The 20,419-nt window shown below is 53.5% G+C and overlaps 8 protein-coding genes across 10 annotated transcripts; 4 read left to right on the top strand and 4 right to left on the bottom strand.

Annotated features, from left to right (window-relative positions):
- The first annotated feature begins 198 nt into the window (after positions 1-198).
- On the top strand, positions 199-1,595 carry PV07_03574 (uncharacterized protein). The gene has a single exon (XM_016390304.1). The coding sequence runs from the start codon at positions 470-472 to the stop codon at positions 1,046-1,048; it is 579 nt and encodes a 192-aa protein (XP_016252206.1). The 5' UTR covers positions 199-469; the 3' UTR covers positions 1,049-1,595.
- Positions 1,596-2,378: 783 nt separating this feature from the next.
- Positions 2,379-5,829, top strand: PV07_03573 (uncharacterized protein). The gene has a single exon (XM_016390303.1). The coding sequence runs from the start codon at positions 2,764-2,766 to the stop codon at positions 5,539-5,541; it is 2,778 nt and encodes a 925-aa protein (XP_016252205.1). The 5' UTR covers positions 2,379-2,763; the 3' UTR covers positions 5,542-5,829.
- A 192-nt stretch (positions 5,830-6,021) lies between these two features.
- On the top strand, positions 6,022-7,748 carry PV07_03572 (uncharacterized protein). The gene is made up of 3 exons (XM_016390302.1): positions 6,022-6,250; positions 6,310-6,416; positions 6,491-7,748. The coding sequence occupies exons 1-3, from the start codon at positions 6,200-6,202 to the stop codon at positions 7,368-7,370; spliced, it is 1,038 nt and encodes a 345-aa protein (XP_016252204.1). The 5' UTR covers positions 6,022-6,199; the 3' UTR covers positions 7,371-7,748.
- Positions 7,749-7,760: 12 nt separating this feature from the next.
- Positions 7,761-11,133, bottom strand: PV07_03571 (uncharacterized protein). The gene is made up of 2 exons (XM_016390301.1): positions 9,494-11,133; positions 7,761-9,377 (listed from the first exon to the last, which is right to left on the bottom strand). The coding sequence occupies exons 1-2, from the start codon at positions 11,045-11,047 to the stop codon at positions 8,352-8,354; spliced, it is 2,580 nt and encodes an 859-aa protein (XP_016252203.1). The 5' UTR covers positions 11,048-11,133; the 3' UTR covers positions 7,761-8,351.
- A 67-nt stretch (positions 11,134-11,200) lies between these two features.
- On the bottom strand, positions 11,201-12,264 carry PV07_03570. Of its 2 annotated transcripts, XM_016390299.1 has the most exons (3): positions 12,191-12,264; positions 12,011-12,128; positions 11,201-11,910 (listed from the first exon to the last, which is right to left on the bottom strand). In XM_016390299.1, the coding sequence occupies exons 1-3, from the start codon at positions 12,194-12,196 to the stop codon at positions 11,498-11,500; spliced, it is 537 nt and encodes a 178-aa protein (XP_016252201.1). In that variant the 5' UTR covers positions 12,197-12,264; the 3' UTR covers positions 11,201-11,497. The 2 variants fall into 2 exon arrangements, with proteins under 2 accessions (XP_016252201.1, XP_016252202.1); XM_016390300.1 differs by having other exon boundaries at positions 11,201-12,128.
- Positions 12,265-12,548: 284 nt separating this feature from the next.
- PV07_03569 lies at positions 12,549-15,310 on the bottom strand. 2 transcript variants are annotated; one of them, XM_016390298.1, is made up of 4 exons: positions 15,112-15,310; positions 13,780-15,034; positions 13,249-13,728; positions 12,549-13,202 (listed from the first exon to the last, which is right to left on the bottom strand). In XM_016390298.1, the coding sequence occupies exons 2-4, from the start codon at positions 14,919-14,921 to the stop codon at positions 12,890-12,892; spliced, it is 1,935 nt and encodes a 644-aa protein (XP_016252200.1). In that variant the 5' UTR covers positions 14,922-15,034; positions 15,112-15,310; the 3' UTR covers positions 12,549-12,889. The 2 variants fall into 2 exon arrangements, with proteins under 2 accessions (XP_016252200.1, XP_016252199.1); XM_016390297.1 differs by having other exon boundaries at positions 13,780-15,310.
- Positions 15,311-16,085: 775 nt separating this feature from the next.
- Positions 16,086-17,862, top strand: PV07_03568 (uncharacterized protein). Its single transcript, XM_016390296.1, has 2 exons — positions 16,086-16,259; positions 16,310-17,862. The coding sequence occupies exons 1-2, from the start codon at positions 16,157-16,159 to the stop codon at positions 17,665-17,667; spliced, it is 1,461 nt and encodes a 486-aa protein (XP_016252198.1). The 5' UTR covers positions 16,086-16,156; the 3' UTR covers positions 17,668-17,862.
- PV07_03567 (uncharacterized protein) lies at positions 17,722-20,376 on the bottom strand. Its single transcript, XM_016390295.1, has one exon. The coding sequence runs from the start codon at positions 20,161-20,163 to the stop codon at positions 17,827-17,829; it is 2,337 nt and encodes a 778-aa protein (XP_016252197.1). The 5' UTR covers positions 20,164-20,376; the 3' UTR covers positions 17,722-17,826.
- Between the last annotated feature and the right edge of the window lie 43 nt (positions 20,377-20,419).

The following is a 20,419-nucleotide window of genomic DNA, read 5'->3' as shown; positions in this document are numbered from 1 at the left end:
GATGATGAAAAATAACTTCTGCCTGACAGCCAGCATTTGCCCACTGGATCGGCGAGATGAGTCCTGATTTGTTTGTCAGACATCTTGCTTTCTCAGCATGATTGTTGAGGCGAATCAATGCACGTGACCAGACTAATCCTCCGATCCTCCCCGGGCACCCAAAAAGAAAACCCGAGGGTCGAAGTCCGGTAATCGGTTGGCTATTTTTCAACTTTTTCCTTTTTCCTCCCTCCGCATGCGATTGTTCGACGAGCAATATCCACGTCGATTGCCTTCTTTACCACACTCCTTTTTAAACCTCTAGCTTTGCAAAAGCTCAGAAAAAGGCTCAGCAACCAGTCAACTTGAATTTATACGAAGCCTGCGGTCAATAGAACAACGCCCATTCCCTTGAATAGAAAAGCTCCAGACATATCGCTCGCCGTCCACTCTCGATCCCTCCGTCGCTAATTCGTACAAGCCGGGCACCATGAAGATTTTCTCGTCCTCCTACACCTTCGATTATTCCTGGGAGGAAGTGAGCACCAACAATTGGCGCAAATACTGCCCTTGGAACGATAAAGCTTCTCATGTTTTGGCGGTTGACACGATCTCCCGCCACATCGACCCTCAGACAGGCATCCTCCGCACCGAACGTCTTATTACATGCCAACAGAACGCGCCGAAATGGATTCTGAGCATCATCGGAGGCGAAACCACGAGCTATGTCTATGAGGTTTCGTACGTGGATCCAGCCTCCAAGAAAGTTACAATGTGCAGCACGAACATGACCTGGTCAAATCTTCTGGAATGCCGGGAGACCGTGATCTATCAGCCTTCCTCCAGCGATGCAAAACAGAAGACGGAATTCCAACAACAAGCCAAGATTGTGGCATTATGCGGTGGCTGGCAAAAGATCCGTACTAAAATTGAAGAAGCCAGTATTGAGCGGTTTCGAGAAAATGCCGCTCGAGGTCGGGAAGGCTTCGAGATGGTCCTGGAAATGTCGCGCAGGGTCTTTGGTGAAGAACGCGAAAGACTACGAGCGGGCTTGCCGGTCACGGTGTGATAGGACATGCGGCCGATATTTTCTACCTATTATCCTCTCTGCTCGAATCGTCAACGTCGGCAGGCTCATGCACGCCGTCACGACTCACGACATCAAAAGCGGCATAGATTGGTTTTGCGCGTCTGAGACTGCTTCTGCTCCTCAATGGGATACACTGGCGTCCACGGAAAAGTGAAAGAATACATGTTGTCCTTGAGCGCGGCGTTCTGGAAAGAATATTGTTTTTTTTTTTTTGAGAGGAATCTGCAGCGGAGGCCGCTGGCAGGTTTCGAAACTTTTGGAAGATACCACGATACATCGACGCCTTTTATTGGATTTTCTAGAGGAACGACATCTGCTCAGGGTGTACTGAGCCATCGAGATATCGGAGAAGTCGATACAAGCTGGGCTGTTTCCTGCAGAGTCACGGGATGTGGCTGAGGATTCAGCTCGACATCGCGTTGTGCGCTGCAATAGAGCATTGTGTCTTATACAGGTCGGCTTTAGTCTTTTTTCTAGACATAGAGGTCAAACTCGCACAATTAGAATCCATTACGATCCTGAACAACTCTGACTGCTGCGACAGCTGAGGCACAGATGAAATGGCTCCGTCGTGGAAAGGATCGGGCCACTTGGGCCGACTACCTAATTAGTTGCAGTTTGCACCGTTCAAATTCTCGCGTAGGTACATTGCAATGTCCGCACTCCACTGCATTGTCAAATCAACGTCGCACCACAATGTTCGAGGGCGATAAGACTTGTTCTGCTGGAAAGCGACCAACCTGAATGAGTTTTTGCGGAAAATATACCCCTGCCTGGCAATCGCAACAGGCACCTCTACCAACGAGGGACGCTCTTCGACTAATGGCCAGGAGGGCCGCCGGTGCCTGGCTTGGAGCTCCGCAGACTGCAGCTAAGGGGACAAGCTCGTCTGCGGCTGATCAATCATGGTTGAATCTTGCTCGAGTTTCGTGCATCAAGCCATGCCCGCCGGTTGATGAACGGATGATCTCCATGCGCTCTGGTTCGTCTCGAACTCCTCGAGCTAGCCATGAGGGAAAGCCAAAGTCGCCTGGTCTGACAAAGGGGTTTTCCTCTCAATGACCGCGGTGGGTTCTCGACGAGAACAAAGGTCAACTTCAGTTGAGATTGATATACCAGGTCATTGTTAGAGCCGGCGATTCTTGATTCCTTGAAGTGTACGACGCACAGATTTTGTCTCTCTGGAATCTGGCGATCTCGCCGCCGACGGGCGCCTCGCTGTACACTGGTCAGGGTGAAACAGCACGTTTTCGACGGTCAGACTGCAGGTTAATTTTCCGAGCTGGGGCGCCCTTTACATACTGCGCATCCACTCCCCAGTCCCTTTTCAAACATCCCCGGCGCAGGGCTCAACGCTCGCAGAGCTGCTCAATCACTTGCCACGTCTGCAGCTTCCTGCCCCAACCCTCCCATACTTCATTGCGCACCCCTCTACATTCAAAGACGCCACGATACAGCGCCAGATGTCTTTCACACGTCTTGAGATATGACCTCTAGCCCACCGACGCGGCTTCTCTGCCAAATCCCATCCCAAATTTCGCCTGTCCCACAAATTTGCCCCGATTGGCTGTAGCGAGAAGCCTTTCCCCTGTCCGCCTCCTGGGCCGTGCCTCGACTGTGCATGCGCACTGCACCGACACCTCGAAGCAGTACTTACAGTGGCTCTTCTACCTCTTTCACCTGCAATGTAAGGCATGGACTATCACAACGGCATTGCATCTGTCGAGCATTCATACGACCACACCTTGGCGCCTCAGCCTGACATTGATTCTCCCCCCCTCGACTCCGCGCAAATACCACCGTCGTCCTTCCGCCCTGAAACCCCCCCAGAATCAGTACAAGTAATCTCCTCGCTCATCGATTCTCTGAGCAAAATATCTGCCTCTTCATATTTGAGACAAGAACCTGGCGCGAACGCCAGCAGAAATATCCAGGGAGACGTGTACAGTCGTCCCAGTTCGACGGAGCCACCCAATGCGGATGACTTGGACAGGGAACAACACGATCCCCCTACCGCCGATGATAGCAGCGAGGGAGAGGCCGCCGCTGCGCCGGTGATCAAGTACGCCAGAAGGCCACCTCTATTGTCCAAGAGGTCGAGCAGATCATTCGTCCACTCCCTGAATATGACTTCTCAGACTGGTCTTGCCACAAGAGAGTCTATACAGAGCCTTAAGTCGCGTGCCGAGTCTGACAGCGTCGGAGTACCCAGCATTGAGAGACGAGATCGCTCTAGCGCTAGCTCTACCTTCTCATTTGTCAGTGGATTAAGCGCTCCTCATCGGAAACCAACGTTCGAGTCAATGCGCGAGATGGCTGGAACGAGGCCCAATCCTCCCAGGCGAGTCTCGTCGGACAGACGACGGAAGACCGAGTCCCTGTATAGCATGGATCACGAGAAGGAGAGCAAGTGGCCTACTCGTGCATCGTCAATTGACGGGCGTTCGAGCGTGGGAACACAACTTGAACCAGCGCCCGCTGAGAGTCCAACGATCACCGCTCTGAGATTAAGCAGGGGTGACTTGGGAAGCCATATGATACCCTCTCGTCGATCATCGCTCAGACGTAGCGTCACAGGCCTTTCAGACGTCTCTCAGGACCAGCAATCCAGACACTCTTTCTCGGGTCGCGACCTGAAAGAGCTCAATATCGATTCCGAACTTATTGAAGGCGATAACTCGACCGTCAGACGCATCCGGGAACTGCAAGAAGCCCGGGAGAAGCGCCAGAAGGAGTGGCGAAATGAGGCTCGGAAATCGGAGCGAGCTGCGAAGAGACATACCATCGCCACACCAAAATTGTCGTCACAACGGTCAAGCCCGTACCAGACTTCGAGGCTCTCTGTTACCGAGGTGGTGGTAGAATCGCCCGAAGTGGAAAGCCCGCTTGACCTGTCCGCGACGGTCACCGCATCTGATCTGGCGGACATGCCTGCCTTCATCCCAGAACCCCCTAAAGAAGAGCCATCAGCGCCACCGCTTTCTATGGGCGGCGTCATGTCAAACCCATCTAGTGCAGCACCATCCCGACGCAACAGTGTCTACCGGAACTCCATGGCTCAGAGAAAACGGAGTTCTATGACCCATGCGTCGAAGCAAGAGCCTGCCATCACAGAGATGAAGTCAATAACGGAAGAGGTTGACGCCTTTCTCGGCGCGCCCCGTTTTACGCAAAAGATACGACATCCTCGTACTGGGCGGACAATCGCCTTCTCAGAAGTGGGAGATCCAAACGGATTTGTAGTCTTGTGCTGTGTCGGCATGGGATTGACCCGATATCTCACCGCATTTTACGACGAGCTTGCCAGGACTTTGCGCTTGAGGCTGATCACACCCGATCGGCCTGGGGTTGGTGCAAGCTCGCCGTTGCCTGAATCGCAATGTACACCACTAAACTGGGTTGACGATGTAGCCGTCATATGCAGTTCTCTGGAGATTACGAGATTCTCTCTTCTGGCGCATTCCGCCGGCGCGATCTACGCTCTGGCAACGGCTTTGAAGATGCCACAGTATGTCCGAGGGCGCATTCATCTCCTAGCACCATGGATACCACCTTCACAGATGCCCAAAGGGGCAGTGATAGGACCCGATTCGCAGCCAATTGCCAATCTACCATTTACTCACAAAATCCTGAGCGTTTTGCCAGCACAAATTCTTAAGGTCGCAAACTCAAGGTTTTTGACCGCGACAAGTGCTTCCGTGGACACGAGACCGCTGAAGTCAAAAAAGGCCAAGCAGCAACTGGAGAATATGGACGCATCATTTGGTTATCCTTTCCAGGATCTAAACGACGACAGCTCATTCAGAGCTGCGCTTCCTGACTTTGAACCCGAGCGGCCGCGAACAGGCACACCGAACCGGGCACGGGCTCTATCGTGCTACCAAGCCAATAATGAAACTTTGGGAATCCCAGGACCGCCACTGTCCAGCCCAAAGGCCGATTCTGTACGGCAGACGTTTTCGTCCACAAAGGCTGCTGCCGCGCCTTCCCGACCCATGTCCCCACGCTTGAGCTCCGAGGCGCGTCAAGCACTCTACAACCAGACGCTTACGCATCGCATCTGGACGCTGGCTACTCAAAACGCCAATCCCGCCATTGATCTGTTGGTTTGTCTAGAGCGGCGGAGACCCATTGGGTTTCGATATCCCGAGGTGACGAGGTCAGTTGTTATCCATCATGGGGCCAAGGACACGCGGGTTCCGCTGGATAACGTACGTTGGCTCCACGGAGTGATGAAGCGATGTGAGTTACGGATCCTGGACGGTGAGGGACATGGTCTTATGGCGAGCGCATCAGCCATGGCCACGGTCCTCGGCGAGATTGCCCGGGAATGGGAAGAATGGGAAAAGATCGCGCAGGGCAAGGAGAAGAGGAAAAGAAGTGACGCAGCGTCTACCTTCTCGAGAGGAAGGTCCTTTCACAGTAGATTTGTGGATGCCTCATACCGAGAAGCCGCGTCGCGTGACTCTTGACCGAGTTTCAGCCAGGGACTGGATGCGAGATGCACTTTATAGAAGAGGTCGTACTTCTCCTGACCGACTTCTGGATTGGGGACTACGTTCCCCCTGCCTGTGTGACCACCTGCCAACGCAATAATAGGACTTACATGCCCACGGCTAGGTGTTGACGGCAAGGGAATAGAATTGGAAATGGGCAATGATAGCGAACTTGGATATACGGATGCGGGTGGCAGAGCAGCTGCACTACATTAAGATTAATCTAATCTGGCCTCGTCCGAACTTTTGGAATTGAAATCAAGCAAACATCATGCCAGCGGAAACGAGTAGCACCGTGCTCGGTAGAGGCCGAAGCGTCTGTCTGTGGCTATCTTTACACCCACGTGTCGTTGAGCTGGTGTTCCCCTGTCTGCATTTCTCCACACCCTGTGCGCTTGTTCCCGGCACTACTCAGAGGCACCGAGCTGTGTCCCACCCTTCTTCCAACTACTGTAACTAATTCTCTTGATTGCACCCCACCTACTTGAAGACATATTTCGAATAGAGCCCTCTCTGTACACATCTACTTGTTGGACAAGGGCCATCAGACATTCCAGCACATGTTCAACCTCCGATTTACCCACCGCCCTTCTCCTTCCACTCCAACTCCCACCGAACCCTTATAGCGCCTGCGATGAGCAAGGTTCCTGATGCCTGGGAGGACGAGTGGTCCACCACCGCTGATGTATGTGAGACGGTCCTTGTCGAGGCCCATTGTCCCAATCGCTAAGCGCTGTTTCCCAGGATCTGCCAACCCCTCCCTCGGAGGCCAAGAGAGTCTCGTCGAAAGTGACAAAGGCCCAGAAAAGGGCTCAGCAGGCCGAATTCAACCGCCAGCTGTGGGCCGAAGCGTACGCCGCTTCCCCCATTGAACTGCTTCCACCTCTTGACTCTGTGCTAACTCTCGGGGGTGGGCTGACTACAGTGAAGGACCGAGGGAAACCAACTACTTCTTGGAATCGCGCAACATCGTTCCGCTACGGTCCGAGTTCAAACCCCCTCCAATCCTCCTCTCGAGAAAGGGCCCCATCATACAATCAAACTCCCCGCGACCGCCTACGGCGGGCCTCCAAGACCTGAGCCTGAACAGCGACAAGAACAACTCTGGTGACCGCGAATCATCGGAGGACGAAGAGGAGGTCAAGGCCCGCGAGCTCTCCGTCGCCGAACGACAAGCCCAAGCCGCCAGGGACCGAGAGGAGAAGCAGCGCAAATACGAGGAACGCAGGCAAGAGCTGTTCGGGACCTCCAGGGCCAGCACAACCCTGTCCTCTCACCAGCAAGCAGGTCATAACAAGTCCGGAACCTCCAGTCCCGGGAGCCTGACCCCCCCAGGTTCGCGGTCTGCGACGCCCAGTCGAAGCCGAGGCGGCAGGGGAGGGCGTCGCGGAGCAGCTGCAGCCGCAGGAGGAGGAGGCGTGGCGGGCAACCACAACATCAACTCGCGAAACCAATCAAGAGGCGGATCTCAACATCGGGAATTATATGATCCTTCATACGCTTCAAGGCCGGACTCGACGTACATTCCGCGACGGGAGCGGGAGAATGGAGTGGGAATAATCCATCATCCCGCCGGGCTGCCTCAGCAACACGTCCAGGAACCAATCCGGGCACCGAGAGGGCCAGATGGCAGCGGCCGAGGTGGCTTTGGTTTTGCGCCCCGGGCCCCGACAAGCGAGCCTGTGCAGGCCGAAACGGCCGCTCCAGCAACAAGTCATCCTTCTATAGACGCGGGGGAAGCCGCCGCTCCTCCTCCTCCTCATCCTCCTCCTTCTGACACTGATGCAACACGGACGACCTCATGAGCGAACCTGCCTCGTCGCTCCCGGGCCGAATCAGACTGGGGAGGGAAATGGCCCTTTTATCATTAAGCCACGAGTCCCAGCCAGGACCGAGCGAGGGCCGGAAATCATTGTCCTGCTAGGGAGTTCACCGGACTATTTTTACAAATCAGCGTAGACACGGCCATATGTCTCTGCGGCCCCAACTCACCCGGGGCTTTAGAACTCTGTACCACACTTCCTGGGGGTGGTTTTTTAGAACGAGCATGGAAAAAAGCAGAGTAGAATGCCATCCCTGATCGCTCCAACATACCTGTGCCCAAGTCGCCGAGTCAATCAAATATGCTTGCTCCAGTTTTCCATGTGGACACGATCCTCTTGCGTCTAGCCAGGGATACCTACTGTACCTACCACCTTAACTACCTACGTAGGTACTCTGTCTGTGCGGATGGTAAAGAATATTCCCCAGCACAGGAACAACCTCATTGGATGAAAATGTGGGCGGCAGTAGTATACGGGTGAGATGCCATGGCACCTCAAAGCTCGCCCCTATCAGTCAACTGGACGTGGAACATGGACGAGGTACGGAACGCCATCCCACGCCAATTGCTTGAAACGACTCTCATACGTATCACATGTAGACACCGATTGGTATGGTGCCGGGTTTTGACCAAACCACTTTCGCGGATCCATCGATACTCGATCGAGATAGACGACGCCCTTCGACGTCGGGAAGGAGATTTCGGCCATCGACAAATCAGTCAGGCGATCTCAAGCATATTTCCGCGCCATCGGTCGCAACAGCGCCCAGGAACCACAGTAGCGAAGCACACGACCTAATGAGATGGCCGTAGGACCTCCAGCATTTTACTCGAGACTTCAATTGTTCGATACCGTTGTGTCAACTGAGCGCATGTAATTGGGATGTACAGCTCGTAAGCCTCCTAATGCTTGTTGCAAGAAAGCCGTTGTCGCAACCCTCGCTTTCCGAAGCACATCAAATGTTCATGATAGAGTCTGCCCAACTGCGTCGGGGTTATGGACGGCCTCTTCTTCAGGCAAACGCCCCCAGACATCGCCGCCTAACCCAAATCCTTCCTGCGCAACGACTTTCCTTGCGTATTGGATCTCCACGATGGGCTTATGCGCATCCTTCGCACACCATCCATCCTCGCCCACGCCTCTGTACACACCGTGGTATGAATTTTCGTCACTCACGGTCCGCCTCACGCGATCGTCCGCTTCGATAGCGTCGACCCATTGTCTCCAGCGCGTGCCAATCTCCGGTCTGGGAAAATTGCGATAATAGCTCAAGACGCGGGAGAGTCGGATGATCCAGGGCGCAAAAACTACATCGACAAATCCGATCTCGTTGCCCAGGAAGAATGGTCCCGTGGCGTGGCTGGCATTGACCAATGCGGTGATGTTCTTCTGTAACGTGGCGACGAGCATGCTATGTTGCGCCGCCGATGCCGCGTTAGTGACTTGCGCGTGTTCATCTCCGTCGACCTGCATCCCGTCCAGACCCATTGGTTGTTCGACACTGGGTGAAGGAGGCGGGGTCAGGAGCAAGCTGTAGAAACTGGGAAGGATCTTGCGGTTGATATGGTCCGTCCACAGCCGACAATGTGCTCTCAGTTGCGGGTTACCCAGTGGCAGTAGGGAGTGTCCCATGGCTAGATCCTCAAGGTACTCCAAAACAACACCGCTTTCCCAGACACCCCAATTGCCGTGCCTAATACACGGGATATTCCCTTCCGGGTTCACCTCCAACATCTCCGGCGGCCTGTAACTGTCGACGGTTGCGGGCATGATTTCGACCATCTGATACGGAACACCCTTGATCTCCAGAGCGATCCAGATGCGTTGCGCGAAGGGGCAGAACGAATTGGCGAAGAAGGTTATCTTCGTCGGGGCAGGAGCCGCGTGGGATCGCGCAGTGAAGAAAGCCATTCCCGAGGCCCGGAAAGAAGGAGACACCGACTCGTTGTTTGTTGTGGATTGATTCGAAGTACCGGAGGCGGGAAGTTTCTAGTAGATCATGATTAGCCGCGCAAAGATTGGACGTATATGAGGAAGATCCAAGCAGACCTCCTCGTAGTGTTGTAGCAGCCAAGGGGAGACTGGGGAGGGGTTGAAACACTTACACTCAATCGTTTCTTTTCCTTTTCCTCCTTTAGCATCCATCTTTGCACGCTGTTCTTCTTGATCCGGTCACTTTCTTCAAGGGTATGCTTGTGGTCCAGATCCGCATTCAAATTGGGGTCCAGCACTGATGAATCGATTTCGTCTTCGACGTCGCCGTTAACATTACTGTCACGTTTGTTGGAGTCTTTGACAGCTCCCCCACCAGGATTACCTCGGACACGTTGGATTGTGAACCATCGCTTTCCATCAGCGCCTGGGTGGCCTTGAGGTAGAGGACGGGGAAGTTCAAGCAGTCCAAAATTTGGATCAATGGGGTTGGCAGCGTTGTGTGAAATACCCCCACCGCCAACGCCGCCGCCGAGATGACCAACACCACCGAGACCGTGGCTGCCGTCTTCGAGGACGATAGTCAGCTCGGTGTTGTCTATACTTCCAAAAGTGCCCATGTCGCTCGCCATCGTACCGTTGGCATTGCCGCTAGCGTCGACGCCATTCATGTCGTTCCCACCTGCCAAGCCCAACTTCCTTGCTTCTTCAGCACTGAAGTACTCGGTGATTTTGATTTTGACATCGCAAAGATCTCGCTCCCGAGCCTGGCGCTTGCGCTTTTTCTTGTTGGGGTCATCGCTCTTGGGGGTTCCACTCGGGCGACCCTTCAATCGACAGTCCCAGTAGTGACTAACGAAGGCCTTGCGTTTGTATTTTTGGGTGGAGCGATGGGAGTAGACGTTGTCGACGTGGGGAAAGTAAGTGAGGAACTCTTCTTCGGACAGCACCAATGTCTCTGTGATATTGAAGAGTTTGTTGCGCCATTCCTCAAGGTCTGGCGGGTCAGACACCAGAGGGAAGTTGGCGCTGAAGGGGTTTGCCGCAACAGCGGGGTCTGTTTCTGCACTGTCATTGTTGCCATTGACATTGGAGGCACCATTGGCTTCGGTGGTAGAGGGGGTAGTTTGGTAATGAGACACCCAGGGATCAGTTTGGACCACACCATGCGGTGTAGTGTAGACTTGTGACTGTTTAGACAAGGATCGAGTAGGGGTGGGAGTGCCGTTCGGGTATGCAGACGAAGAGTTTTTGAAGACGAAGCCATTTTGCTTCTGGGATTGCGCCGGGTCTGACTGCCCTTGTAGATTATCAGACTGTTGGTTCATCTGTGTGGCTTGCATCTGGGGAGTCGTATTCGAAGCGTTGCTACCGTTGCGAGACGGAGTGGTCGAGGCTGCATTCTGGGCAGCTCGAGTCTGGGCCGATATGCCGGAGCGCGTCTGCTGGGGACTGCGCATAGCGACATTCGCACTAGGACTCGTTGTATTCCTCGAATTGTTGCTTTGTTTTCGAGTCTGCACGTTCGGAGAGCTGTTCGGCGCCGATGGCAGTGGTGGCAGGATTATGGGATAGGATTGGTTGTGAGGGTTGGCGTTGAGGGATTCAGCAGGGGCATATCCAGCTGCCGCCGCGGCATCTTGCGAGGCGCTGTCATGCTCGTTGCTGAAGGCAGGGAATTGTTGTTGAACCGCCGCGGCGAAGGTTTGGAGAGTGTCGGCCTCCATTGCTGAAGGGGGGATTGATGGACGGACTGAGGGTGCGCAGATTGATGATAAAGCGGCGTGTCAGAAGGAGGGCTGGAGGGATGAGGGCTGAAGGCAAAAAGAAATTTGGAGATGCTCGAGGCTTGGTGGAGTTGGCAGCGGCTGCCGAATCTGGTCATTTCAAGTCCGCCGGGTCATTTTAAAGTGCGACTTAGTCAGCCTCTCATGCATGGTTCCGCCACCACCGCCATCCTCTGTACCACTCGGTGATATACGAGCACATATCGAGCCCCCCACTACTTTACATGGCAATATGCTCGGTCAGAGTTGTGTTATCCAACGGCCGACCCTGGCTTCGATATTCACCGGGTCTGGTTTCAAGGGCGGTCTTTCTGGCCTTCAGTGCCGCCCTGACGACAAGGGTGACACAGCGAAACCTAGCCCTTCTCTGTGTGCGTCAGATTCCAACCTTCATCCCATCTTCCTGTCCTTTCTCTTGTCATAAGCTTGTGAGTTTTTGAAGGGAAATCCCGACGTTCGCTTATCTGCACCTGTCCTCTTCGACCGCCTGGCCTCCGTACTACCAAATATCACACTCCATATTCCCACGCTTGCCAGTATGCCGTACCCCAAAGCTCCGAGCATGTACGCCGTTTGTTCGTAGTTTACATATCGCATGTAGCAATACACCATACTGAAGCTGTGGAAGAAGGTGGTGATTTGTAGTATCGGCCTGGCGTAGGGAGCCTTGGGATCGTTGTCCTCCAAGCTGACCGGCTCACTGATGCTCGACGACAATGGGATTGTGCCGGTAAAGAATATTGCAATCAGCGCAATCAGGACCAGGGCAAAACCCAGCGATCGACTCAGATAGATTTCGACATCTGTTTTGTTCGGGGTCCGAAGGTCGTCAGAGTGGCTCGTAACCGGGAAGGATCTCAGATGCAGCCGTGGATGACGACGCCATGGACAGTCCCATCTTACCTGAAGTTTGGTGTCCATCTTCCGCTAGCATCATGATTATCAACTTGGGCATGACAACCAGCGGTACAGCTTGCATTCCGAGCCACACTGCCGTGCCATACGTGTAGGCATAAAACACCTATTCAAATGTGCCTGGGTCAGCTGGCAGTATGATAGTGGGTGAACAAGGCTACCACTCACGTCCATTCTCGAAACAAGACGCAATCGGTGTCAAGGAATCCAATGATATCGAGTCCTCGCGCGTTGGCTCATTGGCGAAAACCACAAGGAACTCGAACCAACAGAAGACCTGGCGAGCTTGCTACAAACAAAGAGAAAACAGATGACGTCATTTGTCATCAGCAGAGATCTCTCGCTACCTGGGTCCTTCTAGGGTATGTGGTCCATACTGATAGGAGACGTGGTGCTGTTGCTACATACATATGTCGTTCGTAGCAAAGCCTAGCTCGGTTGGATACTGATGTGGTATCTTTGCAGCGAGCATGGTTAGTCAAATAAGGTGGTGCTTGGTGCGAGTAAGATAAGAAACACAAGTACATGCAGTCCTTTCAATCGATTAGATTGTGGCTAAAGACATGCTAACAGCTGTAACGAAAAAAGGAGAGTGCTTGGATAGCACAATCTCTGTAGACCAACGCAACCCTGTATGGGCTGGGTAAATGTGGTTGAAAGCCATGAAAATGCTCGCCTTTCTCCCGTGTTCATCCAGGATATGCCCGCCCGAGCGGCCAGCAACTTCGCCGTGATACGTATATCTTGAATGCTTTTGAGCCCCCCACATGCATTCTATCATCGACATTCATGCTAGAGATGTGACATTCTCATACTCCTCTCGTCCGTTTTCTTCTCGTTCTCCTTTTGCAAGCCGCGGCGTCTTCTCTATGAGTTTTGGAATGCAGTAAACGCTTTGTATGTGTATCCAATAAATGGCAAGCTCATTTCGGCGTCTTGTTCTGGCGAGATCTGTTTGGCATGTGCCCGGTGCATCGCGCTGTTATCCTCTTGAGGAATCTCGTCAATGGGGAAGTAGCTGACGTCGATGTTCGACGACAGCTTCGGTTCAAATGGTGCTCGGATTTTCCGTAGTTGATCCCACACCACTCCTCGGAAGAAAGGGTGTTTCTTGATGGACGACGCGCCGTCATGTGCTCCTCCCTCTTTGCCCAATCGATCATTGGCGTCACAGAGGAAACTATCCGTGTCAGTATCAGAAAACGTACCCCAGTTGTTTCACATACCTTCTGATCATGTCTTCGGCATCTCGACCCAAGACCAGTTCATCTGGGAAATACAACGATTCCCGCCAGTTGACAATCTTGCGATATGTGTCGTGTGTGTCTTCGGCGCAGAAGGGTGGCCAGCCAACCAAGCATTCGAACATAATGGCTCCAACGGACCACCAGTCGCATAAATACGTGTAACCTTGACCGAGGAAAATTTCAGGAGCAATGTAGTCCGGTGTCCCTACTGTCGAGTAGGCCATGTGACGACGCGATTTCCTCCAAGTATTCACCAGCCCCCGGTTGCTGACGGTCAGATTTATCTGCTCATTCAGGGCCATCGAATTTCGGTTTCCTGACTTATCGTTGGCTCCAGCCTTGAGAAGTGCTTGGTAGTACGAGTTCTCGTGCTGTTTGCGACCGCCGGTAGAGAGACCAAAGTCAGTCAATTTGATATGACCACCTCTATCCAGGAGGATGTTATCTGGCTTGATGTCACTGGAACGGCGGTTAACTTGATACTCTAGAACTTGGTTTGGGGCCTCTTACCGATGAAGAAAGCCAAGCTTATGGACAGCTTCAATAGCCATGACAATCTCAGCCATGTAGAACCGCGTGATGTCTTCCGAGAAGATTTCGTATTTGATCAGCATAGTCATCAGATCACCACCGGGTAAGAATTCCATCAGCATGTATAGGTACGTGTTGTCCTGGAACGAAGCATGTAGCTTAACCAGCCATGGGTTGTCCTTGGAGTCTGCCAGAATGTCACGCTCCGCTCGAACGTGGGCCAATTGATCCTTTTTGAACATTTCCGACTTTATCAGAGACTTCAAAGCATAGATCTTTCCGTCAGTTTTGCGTTGCACCAGTTTGACCTCTCCGAATGCTCCTTTGCCAATGACCTTGATGGTAGTGAAGTTTGAAGGCACTTCTCGCGTTCGGATGAAGCGTAGGAAGCGCGCCTCTTTCTGCGCGAGAGTGTTGATTTCCTTTTGTTTCTCGATATCGCTGACGGCGGGGTTCTTGAGTAGGGCCTCCAGCTCTTTCGCACGACTGTTCCTATCCCTGGCTCGCTCAATGTTCTCTTGAAAGAAACTGTTAACCAACTGCTTAGCAGCCGTCCCTCGTTTAAGAACATTATCAGAGTATCTGCGCGGGTTTGGTTGTTCCTCCTCTTCAGGTTTTGGTGAAGGTCTCGGCATCGGTGGTGCAAGATGACTTTGGTAGGGATTCTGGACTTGTCTGGCCTCGCCGGCTGTCCGAGGACGCGACATGGCAGGTGACGGAGTGCGGTTGGCGTTGACACGTGGGGTCGCCCCTAAATCTTGGTTGGAAAACTGTTGGATGAGACCACTCGTTGCATCATTGTTGTTCGTCATGTAGGGCCGTGAGTTCGCTTGGTAGGCGGGTTGAGGAGATTGGAGGCCACCCTGTGGCTGGTACTGATATTGCTGCTGATATTGAGCCTGATGCGACTGAGAAGGGTATTGTTGATTCAAGAAATAGCCGGTGTTCGTGTTGGGATTTGGCGACACGAGACCACCAGCATAATCTTGCTGTTGAGTGCCATAGATCGGCTGAGGAAAGGTGGATGGAGTAGTGGGATACATTCGAGCATTGGCGGCATCAAAATTATGTTGGTTGTCGAACTGAAAGTTCAGTCGAAGACGGTTATTGTCGTGGTCCATTGCTGCAGTAGATCAAGAGGCGACAGCAAAGCGGACAAGGGGGAGCACGGGAGGCTCGCTGGGCTATGACTCTGTCCGATCTCGTTGTGGGTATTCTCTTTGATCGCAGATGCCTTGGATGATCGCAAGTAAGTGGACTGGAATCTCCTTGCACCGGAGAAGGTGTAGACAAAACCCCCTTGGGACCTACAGCAGTCGGTGTAATCTTATCCTTCTTTGATCTGGATTGCGGTGAATCAGAGTCCCAGATTCCTGCTCAGGCGACAAGGTGAGTGACGACAAGACAAGGAAGGCGAAGTACCTTCACTTTTCCAGAGAAAGGACAAGAGCAAGGTGAAGAGGGCATGGAAGGGAAGGAGGTGTATGGGCTGTGGGTGCGGAAAAATAGGGTGCGGTGCATAGAGATCGGTTACTGCAGGGTGGGAAACAGTCTACGGCTAAGGATTAGGGGCAAGTGCCCACTGGAGGCTGCCGCTGCACTAGAGGCAAGCTTAAAGAGACTCCTGAGGGTCTTTAGGCATCGACTGGGGTTGTCCTTCACGCCTGTGTCCCAATTGCACACCAGGAACGGCTTCATCGCCAGGCACAAGCACGCGATTGGTTCTCAGCCTCCTACCCTGGGCTGACATAGCACCTAGAGGTACGGCAAGAGACCATTGCGAGGATGCCAGATGGCTGCTCGCGTGGTCACACACCTCGCTTGTACTTCCGTCTTTATCTTGCACAGCTTCTCGGATGACATGGTGACCCTGACATCACAGAGCACAGGCACAAGATCAAATGATTCGGGGCAGACGGACAAGCGGAAGACATCAAGGTAACCAGTGTCTCGGGTGGGAGTCTCCAAGCAACCCTCTCTCAGCTCCTGCATCAGACAGTGGACCTATTTATGGGCCTGTATGAAGTCAAGGAGCAAGAGACGTTTCTTTTCACAATGGTGAAGAGGTGTGGGTGCTGTTACTCCCGGTGTTTGGAATGAGCGGTAAAGGGTTCCAGTCTGCTGCTTGCCCGTGCGAGGCTCACTACTTCACCTAGACTGCTTTAGGGGGGAGGAAGATAGGCCAATAACCAAATTGCAGGGGAAGGTAGGCCGAGTCCACTCAGAGTCCATCGTCGGAGCAGCATATCCGACCGTCACTTTTTTTCTCTGGGCAAACCATGCATGCGCAAGGTCCATCTGAGCGATCATACTATCTTGCTTTCCACAAGCTTGAGGCCGGAGCGCCATCAACACCATGGCCGACAGCTCAAATCCTCCCAAGCCAGATGGATTGCCTCAGGGTGCCAAATATGAGGCACCTAAACCCCCCAAACAAAATCCCGCTCTTCGGATGATGGGTCAGTCTCTCAGCAGCCAATATCTTTAAATCTTGCCTGACGTGCAACAGGGATGCCCAACCTCCGATTGAGATTGCCTTCGCGGAATTGGATGATCTTCTTAACCATCGTCGGCTCCTGGACTGCAGCTGTTGTTTATGACAGGAGGGAAAAGAAGAAAGCTCAAAAAAAATGGTGCGACTTAGTCGCTCACATCGCCCAAGAGCCTCTTCCAGCGAACCAAATGCCCCGCAAGTTGACGGTCTTCTTATCTGCTCCTCCGGGTGACGGCATTAGACCTTCGAGACAGTACTTCAAAGACTACGTCAAGCCCGTTCTTGTCGCCGCGGCAATGGATTACGATGTAATCGAAGGCCGGAAGGAAGGGGACGTCCGATATGGAACAGCAGAACAAATACGAAGGCTACGGCGGAAAAAAGGCGAAAAAGAGCCTAATTCAACAGAGCCAGAGATGGATACCGAGGCAGCGATTGATATGATTCGGGATAAGATGCAGATTGTGCCGGAGCCTGGAGTCCGAGGGGATCTGGTCCTTGGAAGACATACCTGGAAGGAATACATAAGAGGATTGCATGAGGGCTGGCTAGGGCCAGTAGATGAACCTCCAGCACCGCCTGAACCTGTCTCCATTTCGGAAGCAGATCCCTTGTCTCCACATCCTCCCATCGAAGTTCGAACGGATAGTTCGCCAACAGCCACAGAAAGTGCAGAAATGTCGAAACCCGATTCAGAAAAGAAAGCAAGCGAAGAAGAGAAGAAGGAAGAGGAAAAGAAGAAACCATACCCACCGCCAGCATACCTATCCATCGACAAATATCCATCCGCCAGTTTATCGCCCCACACTCCGAGCATATTTGAACCGTCTCAGCCAATCCATCAGCAGCATCTCTTGGGCTTCCTCAAGACCCCTCAAAGGATATACAACTTCCTTACGCGTCGATATCTGGCGGATCAAATTGGCCGCGAGACAGCAGCCATTGTCCTTGCCGCTAGCAGGCCGTACGAACAGAGTGCCTCGACGACCACTTTCTTTACAGATCAGTCAGGTCTTGATGCGGATCCTGTGGCTACCAAAGCACCTGAATCCGACGCCTCTTCCTCGATGTCACCGTCTCCGCAGAGTCAGACAGCATGGGAACAACAGTCTCTCCTCATTCAAGAGGAACCCAAATGGCACAAATCCGTGCGCAAACCCCGCAAGGATGATGACGAACTCTACGAGCCCATCTGGATGAGAGACATGGTCATCGACGAAAGGATAGGTTCGCGAATGAGAAAGTTCCAATTGGATGCGGATGAGGAGGCGAGAGCGGATAGGATTGGTCGAGGGCAGGAGAAGGCGCGGGTGAAGGAGGTGGTGGATTTGAGGAACGAGAAGGTCATTGTCGGCAACCTGGATGATGATTGAGACGCGTATGGGAGGTCTCATTTGAAGATCGATCGTGCGAACATCGGCTTTGTTGGTCTCTCCAAGCAAGCACCGTCTATCTACTCTACTGTACCAAAAGGAAAAAAAGTAATTCTGCAAAAAGCATCGGGAGCTCTCTCTGTCCCAGACACATTGTGATCAATTGGTTTCTACCGTCCCATGCGGTTCAACACGGACCTCTACCTTCCTCGTCCTGCTCCAGTGGTCGGCATGGGTCCCTCCCAGCTGCAAACCGTGACCATGACCGTGGCCGTGGCCGTGGCCGTGACCGTCATCAAGGTCTAGAAAATCCCCCCACGGGCGCATCCCGTCGAGGATCTCGGTCTCGCGCTTCTTGAACCGGTTGCCCTGGCGCGTGATGTACATCGGCATGGAAGCCGTCGTGGATTGGGCCTCTCGGTCGTCCAGCAGGTGTCCGTGGTCGACTGCAGCGGACGACAGGTGGCGGGGATGGTTCCCCTGGCCCGGTTCTTGCTCGCCACCATCGCCTTCGCCATCGCCTTCGCCTTCGCCATCGCCATCGCCATCGCCATCGCCATCGCCATCGCCATCGCCATCGCCATTGCTAGCGCTGACGCTACCATCACTGCCATCATCTACGCTCTCGTCCCCGTCGACGTCCCAGTTGCCCCACGCCTCCCACGCGTTTTTGCCATCGCCCGTGCCCGCAGCCGGGTTCCTGGTGCTGGTGATCGGCTCGACGGGGTCATATTCATGCGACTCGTAGACCAGCCTGAACTGCAGCGGTGGGAGGCCGAAGTGCCGCGCCAGCAGAGATTTCAGGCGGTACACGGAGATGGTCGTCGGGAGGAAGCGGTGGAATGGCTCGGGCGTCGCGGCAGACGCGCGAGCGGGAGGGATGTAGAAGTGGGCGTCCACGAGGCGGGAGCCGAGCGTGCCGGGAGCGTAGGCGTCGAAGTCGGACTTGTCCTGGGATAAGTCTGAAGAGGGCGGTTTCGCCGACGACTGCGGTTGGAGGTACCGGAGGAGAATGTCCTCGCGGTCGTACTGTTCGCAGAGCCGGGAGTAGAGGGGGTGGGCTTTCCGGGCCAGCTCGACCGTCTCTTGAGGCGAGAGACGTGGTGACGTTTCAGACACTTGGTCTGGCGGCCGCTTACCCGTGCTTCGCTGGAGCAGGGGTCGCAGTTCCTTCTCCGCGATCGAGAGGTAATAGATCTCGCCTTCTTCTCTGTCCCGCGGCGTGATAGTCGTATAGTTCAGGGATTTGAGATTGGGGATCCGCGCCAGCGTCAGGTAGTACGAAGTAGAGTCCGATGTTGTGCTCTGAGCCTGTTGCTGGTGCCGAGGGCCAGAAGAAGGCGCCGGTGACTCGTCTGAGGATTTGGTTGGTTCGTACAATGGATTCCGTGAAATACGCAGCGAAATGAGGCTAGGGAATAGGCTTGGAAGACTGTTGACAAACGAGTAATCTCGGATCTTGTTGTTGGCCAGATTCAGGGTTTCGAGGTTGGGGATGCTGGAAGGTCTAGGGGCGCCAGAAGTGTCAAGGCCTAGATCAGATATTGTGTTTCCCTGGAACGACAGTGTCTTGAGGCATGGAAACAAAGTCAAGAGGACGGGTAAAGAAGATAGGTCTGCAAATCGGTTATTGTCGAGTATCAACGTGGTCAAATCCGGACATTGGCCAACCCCCGTCGTGCCGTTTATCTCAAAGGAGTCCAGCTCGTTCAGGGAGAGCGATAACGTCTTCAAGGAAGGAAAGGCACATTGTCCTTTCGGAAAGAGAATGTCGATGATCTGTCTTGAAGTGAGAAGACACTCGTTGAGATGCAACTCCTCGACGTTCTCAAAAGGATGAGGTTCCTGCGAATAGTCGGCTTCAAAGTCCCTCAAGCGCAGTCCGCCCGCTTTCAAGATCTTCAATTTCCGAAACGGCACGCACATGTCCACAATGTCTTGCCAGGTTTCGATGATGTTCCAACCCAGGTCTAGTTCAACAATGTTTGGACACGTGCGTTCAAGTTCGAGCTGCGCATTGCGAATGTGCTGAGTCGAAGAGCCATGTCTGGCGATGCCTGAAACCACTAACTCGTCGACGAGGACAATCTTGAGATCGGCCAGGACTGATAATTGCTTCTGAATTCGTTCAAAGCCAACTTCTTCCACCACCTTTCCTGATATCTCAATCATGTCGTCCACCTCACGGGCAGAGGCGGCATTGGCCCTTAAATTGTTGACGGGTGCATACTTGAACTTGATTGCCTCGAGAAGCGCCCGTTCTGGGTCTGGATTGCGGGAAGGCCTCAAGAAAGAGGCAGCTGTTGGGGAGGGCGACAGACATTGAAAAATCTGTTGACCCTCGTGTTGCCCGTTGTGTTTCCCACGGCTAGGGTCGTCCCATTCGATCCCCAGCCATTCGCCTTTCGTATTGGAAAGAGGACCACGATACCGCACAGTGCATAGTGCGCCCCCGTAGCTGCGGCGTTGCCCAATATAAACTTCATGGTCGGCCATATTGTTAGGCGCTGGTTATCCTGAAGTTACCTAGCGAGGTATCGCCTTGACAAGCATGTTGCAAACGAGGCTCTAGGGGGACCCAAGCAACACAATAATTCTGGGACAGAAGCAAGGTCTTCAGTTCTGGCCAGAGGCGTGAGCTGCAAGTCAAAGGATTCTTCAAAGTAGCGACAGAAATGCTACCAATTTTGAGAAAGTAAGAACTGCAAGGGAGGTGGGAGCCTTGGGGGTTGAAGTGGCCGAGGCTGCGAAA

The sequence above is a fragment of the Cladophialophora immunda genome, assembly GCF_000835495.1.
Source record: "Cladophialophora immunda strain CBS 83496 unplaced genomic scaffold supercont1.2, whole genome shotgun sequence".
Taxonomy (NCBI): domain Eukaryota; kingdom Fungi; phylum Ascomycota; class Eurotiomycetes; order Chaetothyriales; family Herpotrichiellaceae; genus Cladophialophora; species Cladophialophora immunda.
Note: the sequence above shows the minus strand (reverse complement) of the source record. Positions and strands in the feature narration are given on the sequence as shown.

What these genes read in the sequence shown, in the direction of transcription:
- PV07_03574 (XM_016390304.1), top strand. Translation starts at nt 470, where the DNA reads ATGAAGATTTTCTCGTCCTCCTACACCTTCGATTATTCCTGGGAGGAA.
- PV07_03567 (XM_016390295.1), bottom strand. Translation starts at nt 20,163, where the DNA reads ATGGCCGACCATGAAGTTTATATTGGGCAACGCCGCAGCTACGGGGGC.
- PV07_03572 (XM_016390302.1), top strand. Translation starts at nt 6,200, where the DNA reads ATGAGCAAGGTTCCTGATGCCTGGGAGGACGAGTGGTCCACCACCGCT. An exon ending in AGTGGTCCACCACCGCTGAT is followed by an intron (nt 6,251 to 6,309) that starts GTATGTGAGACG and finishes GCTGTTTCCCAG; the next exon opens with GATCTGCCAACCCCTCCCTC. An exon ending in CGCCAGCTGTGGGCCGAAGC is followed by an intron (nt 6,417 to 6,490) that starts GTACGCCGCTTC and finishes GGCTGACTACAG; the next exon opens with TGAAGGACCGAGGGAAACCA.
- PV07_03570 (XM_016390299.1), bottom strand. An exon ending in AGATGGACACCAAACTTCAG is followed by an intron (nt 11,911 to 12,010) that starts GTAAGATGGGAC and finishes CGAACAAAACAG; the next exon opens with ATGTCGAAATCTATCTGAGT.
- PV07_03573 (XM_016390303.1), top strand. Translation starts at nt 2,764, where the DNA reads ATGGACTATCACAACGGCATTGCATCTGTCGAGCATTCATACGACCAC.
- PV07_03571 (XM_016390301.1), bottom strand. Translation starts at nt 11,047, where the DNA reads ATGGAGGCCGACACTCTCCAAACCTTCGCCGCGGCGGTTCAACAACAA. An exon ending in AGGAAAAGAAACGATTGAGT is followed by an intron (nt 9,378 to 9,493) that starts GTAAGTGTTTCA and finishes ATGATCTACTAG; the next exon opens with AAACTTCCCGCCTCCGGTAC.
- PV07_03569 (XM_016390297.1), bottom strand. Translation starts at nt 14,921, where the DNA reads ATGGACCACGACAATAACCGTCTTCGACTGAACTTTCAGTTCGACAAC. An exon ending in AAGCTTGGCTTTCTTCATCG is followed by an intron (nt 13,729 to 13,779) that starts GTAAGAGGCCCC and finishes CCGCCGTTCCAG; the next exon opens with TGACATCAAGCCAGATAACA. An exon ending in GCCGAAGACATGATCAGAAG is followed by an intron (nt 13,203 to 13,248) that starts GTATGTGAAACA and finishes TGACACGGATAG; the next exon opens with TTTCCTCTGTGACGCCAATG.
- PV07_03568 (XM_016390296.1), top strand. Translation starts at nt 16,157, where the DNA reads ATGGCCGACAGCTCAAATCCTCCCAAGCCAGATGGATTGCCTCAGGGT. An exon ending in TCCCGCTCTTCGGATGATGG is followed by an intron (nt 16,260 to 16,309) that starts GTCAGTCTCTCA and finishes GACGTGCAACAG; the next exon opens with GGATGCCCAACCTCCGATTG.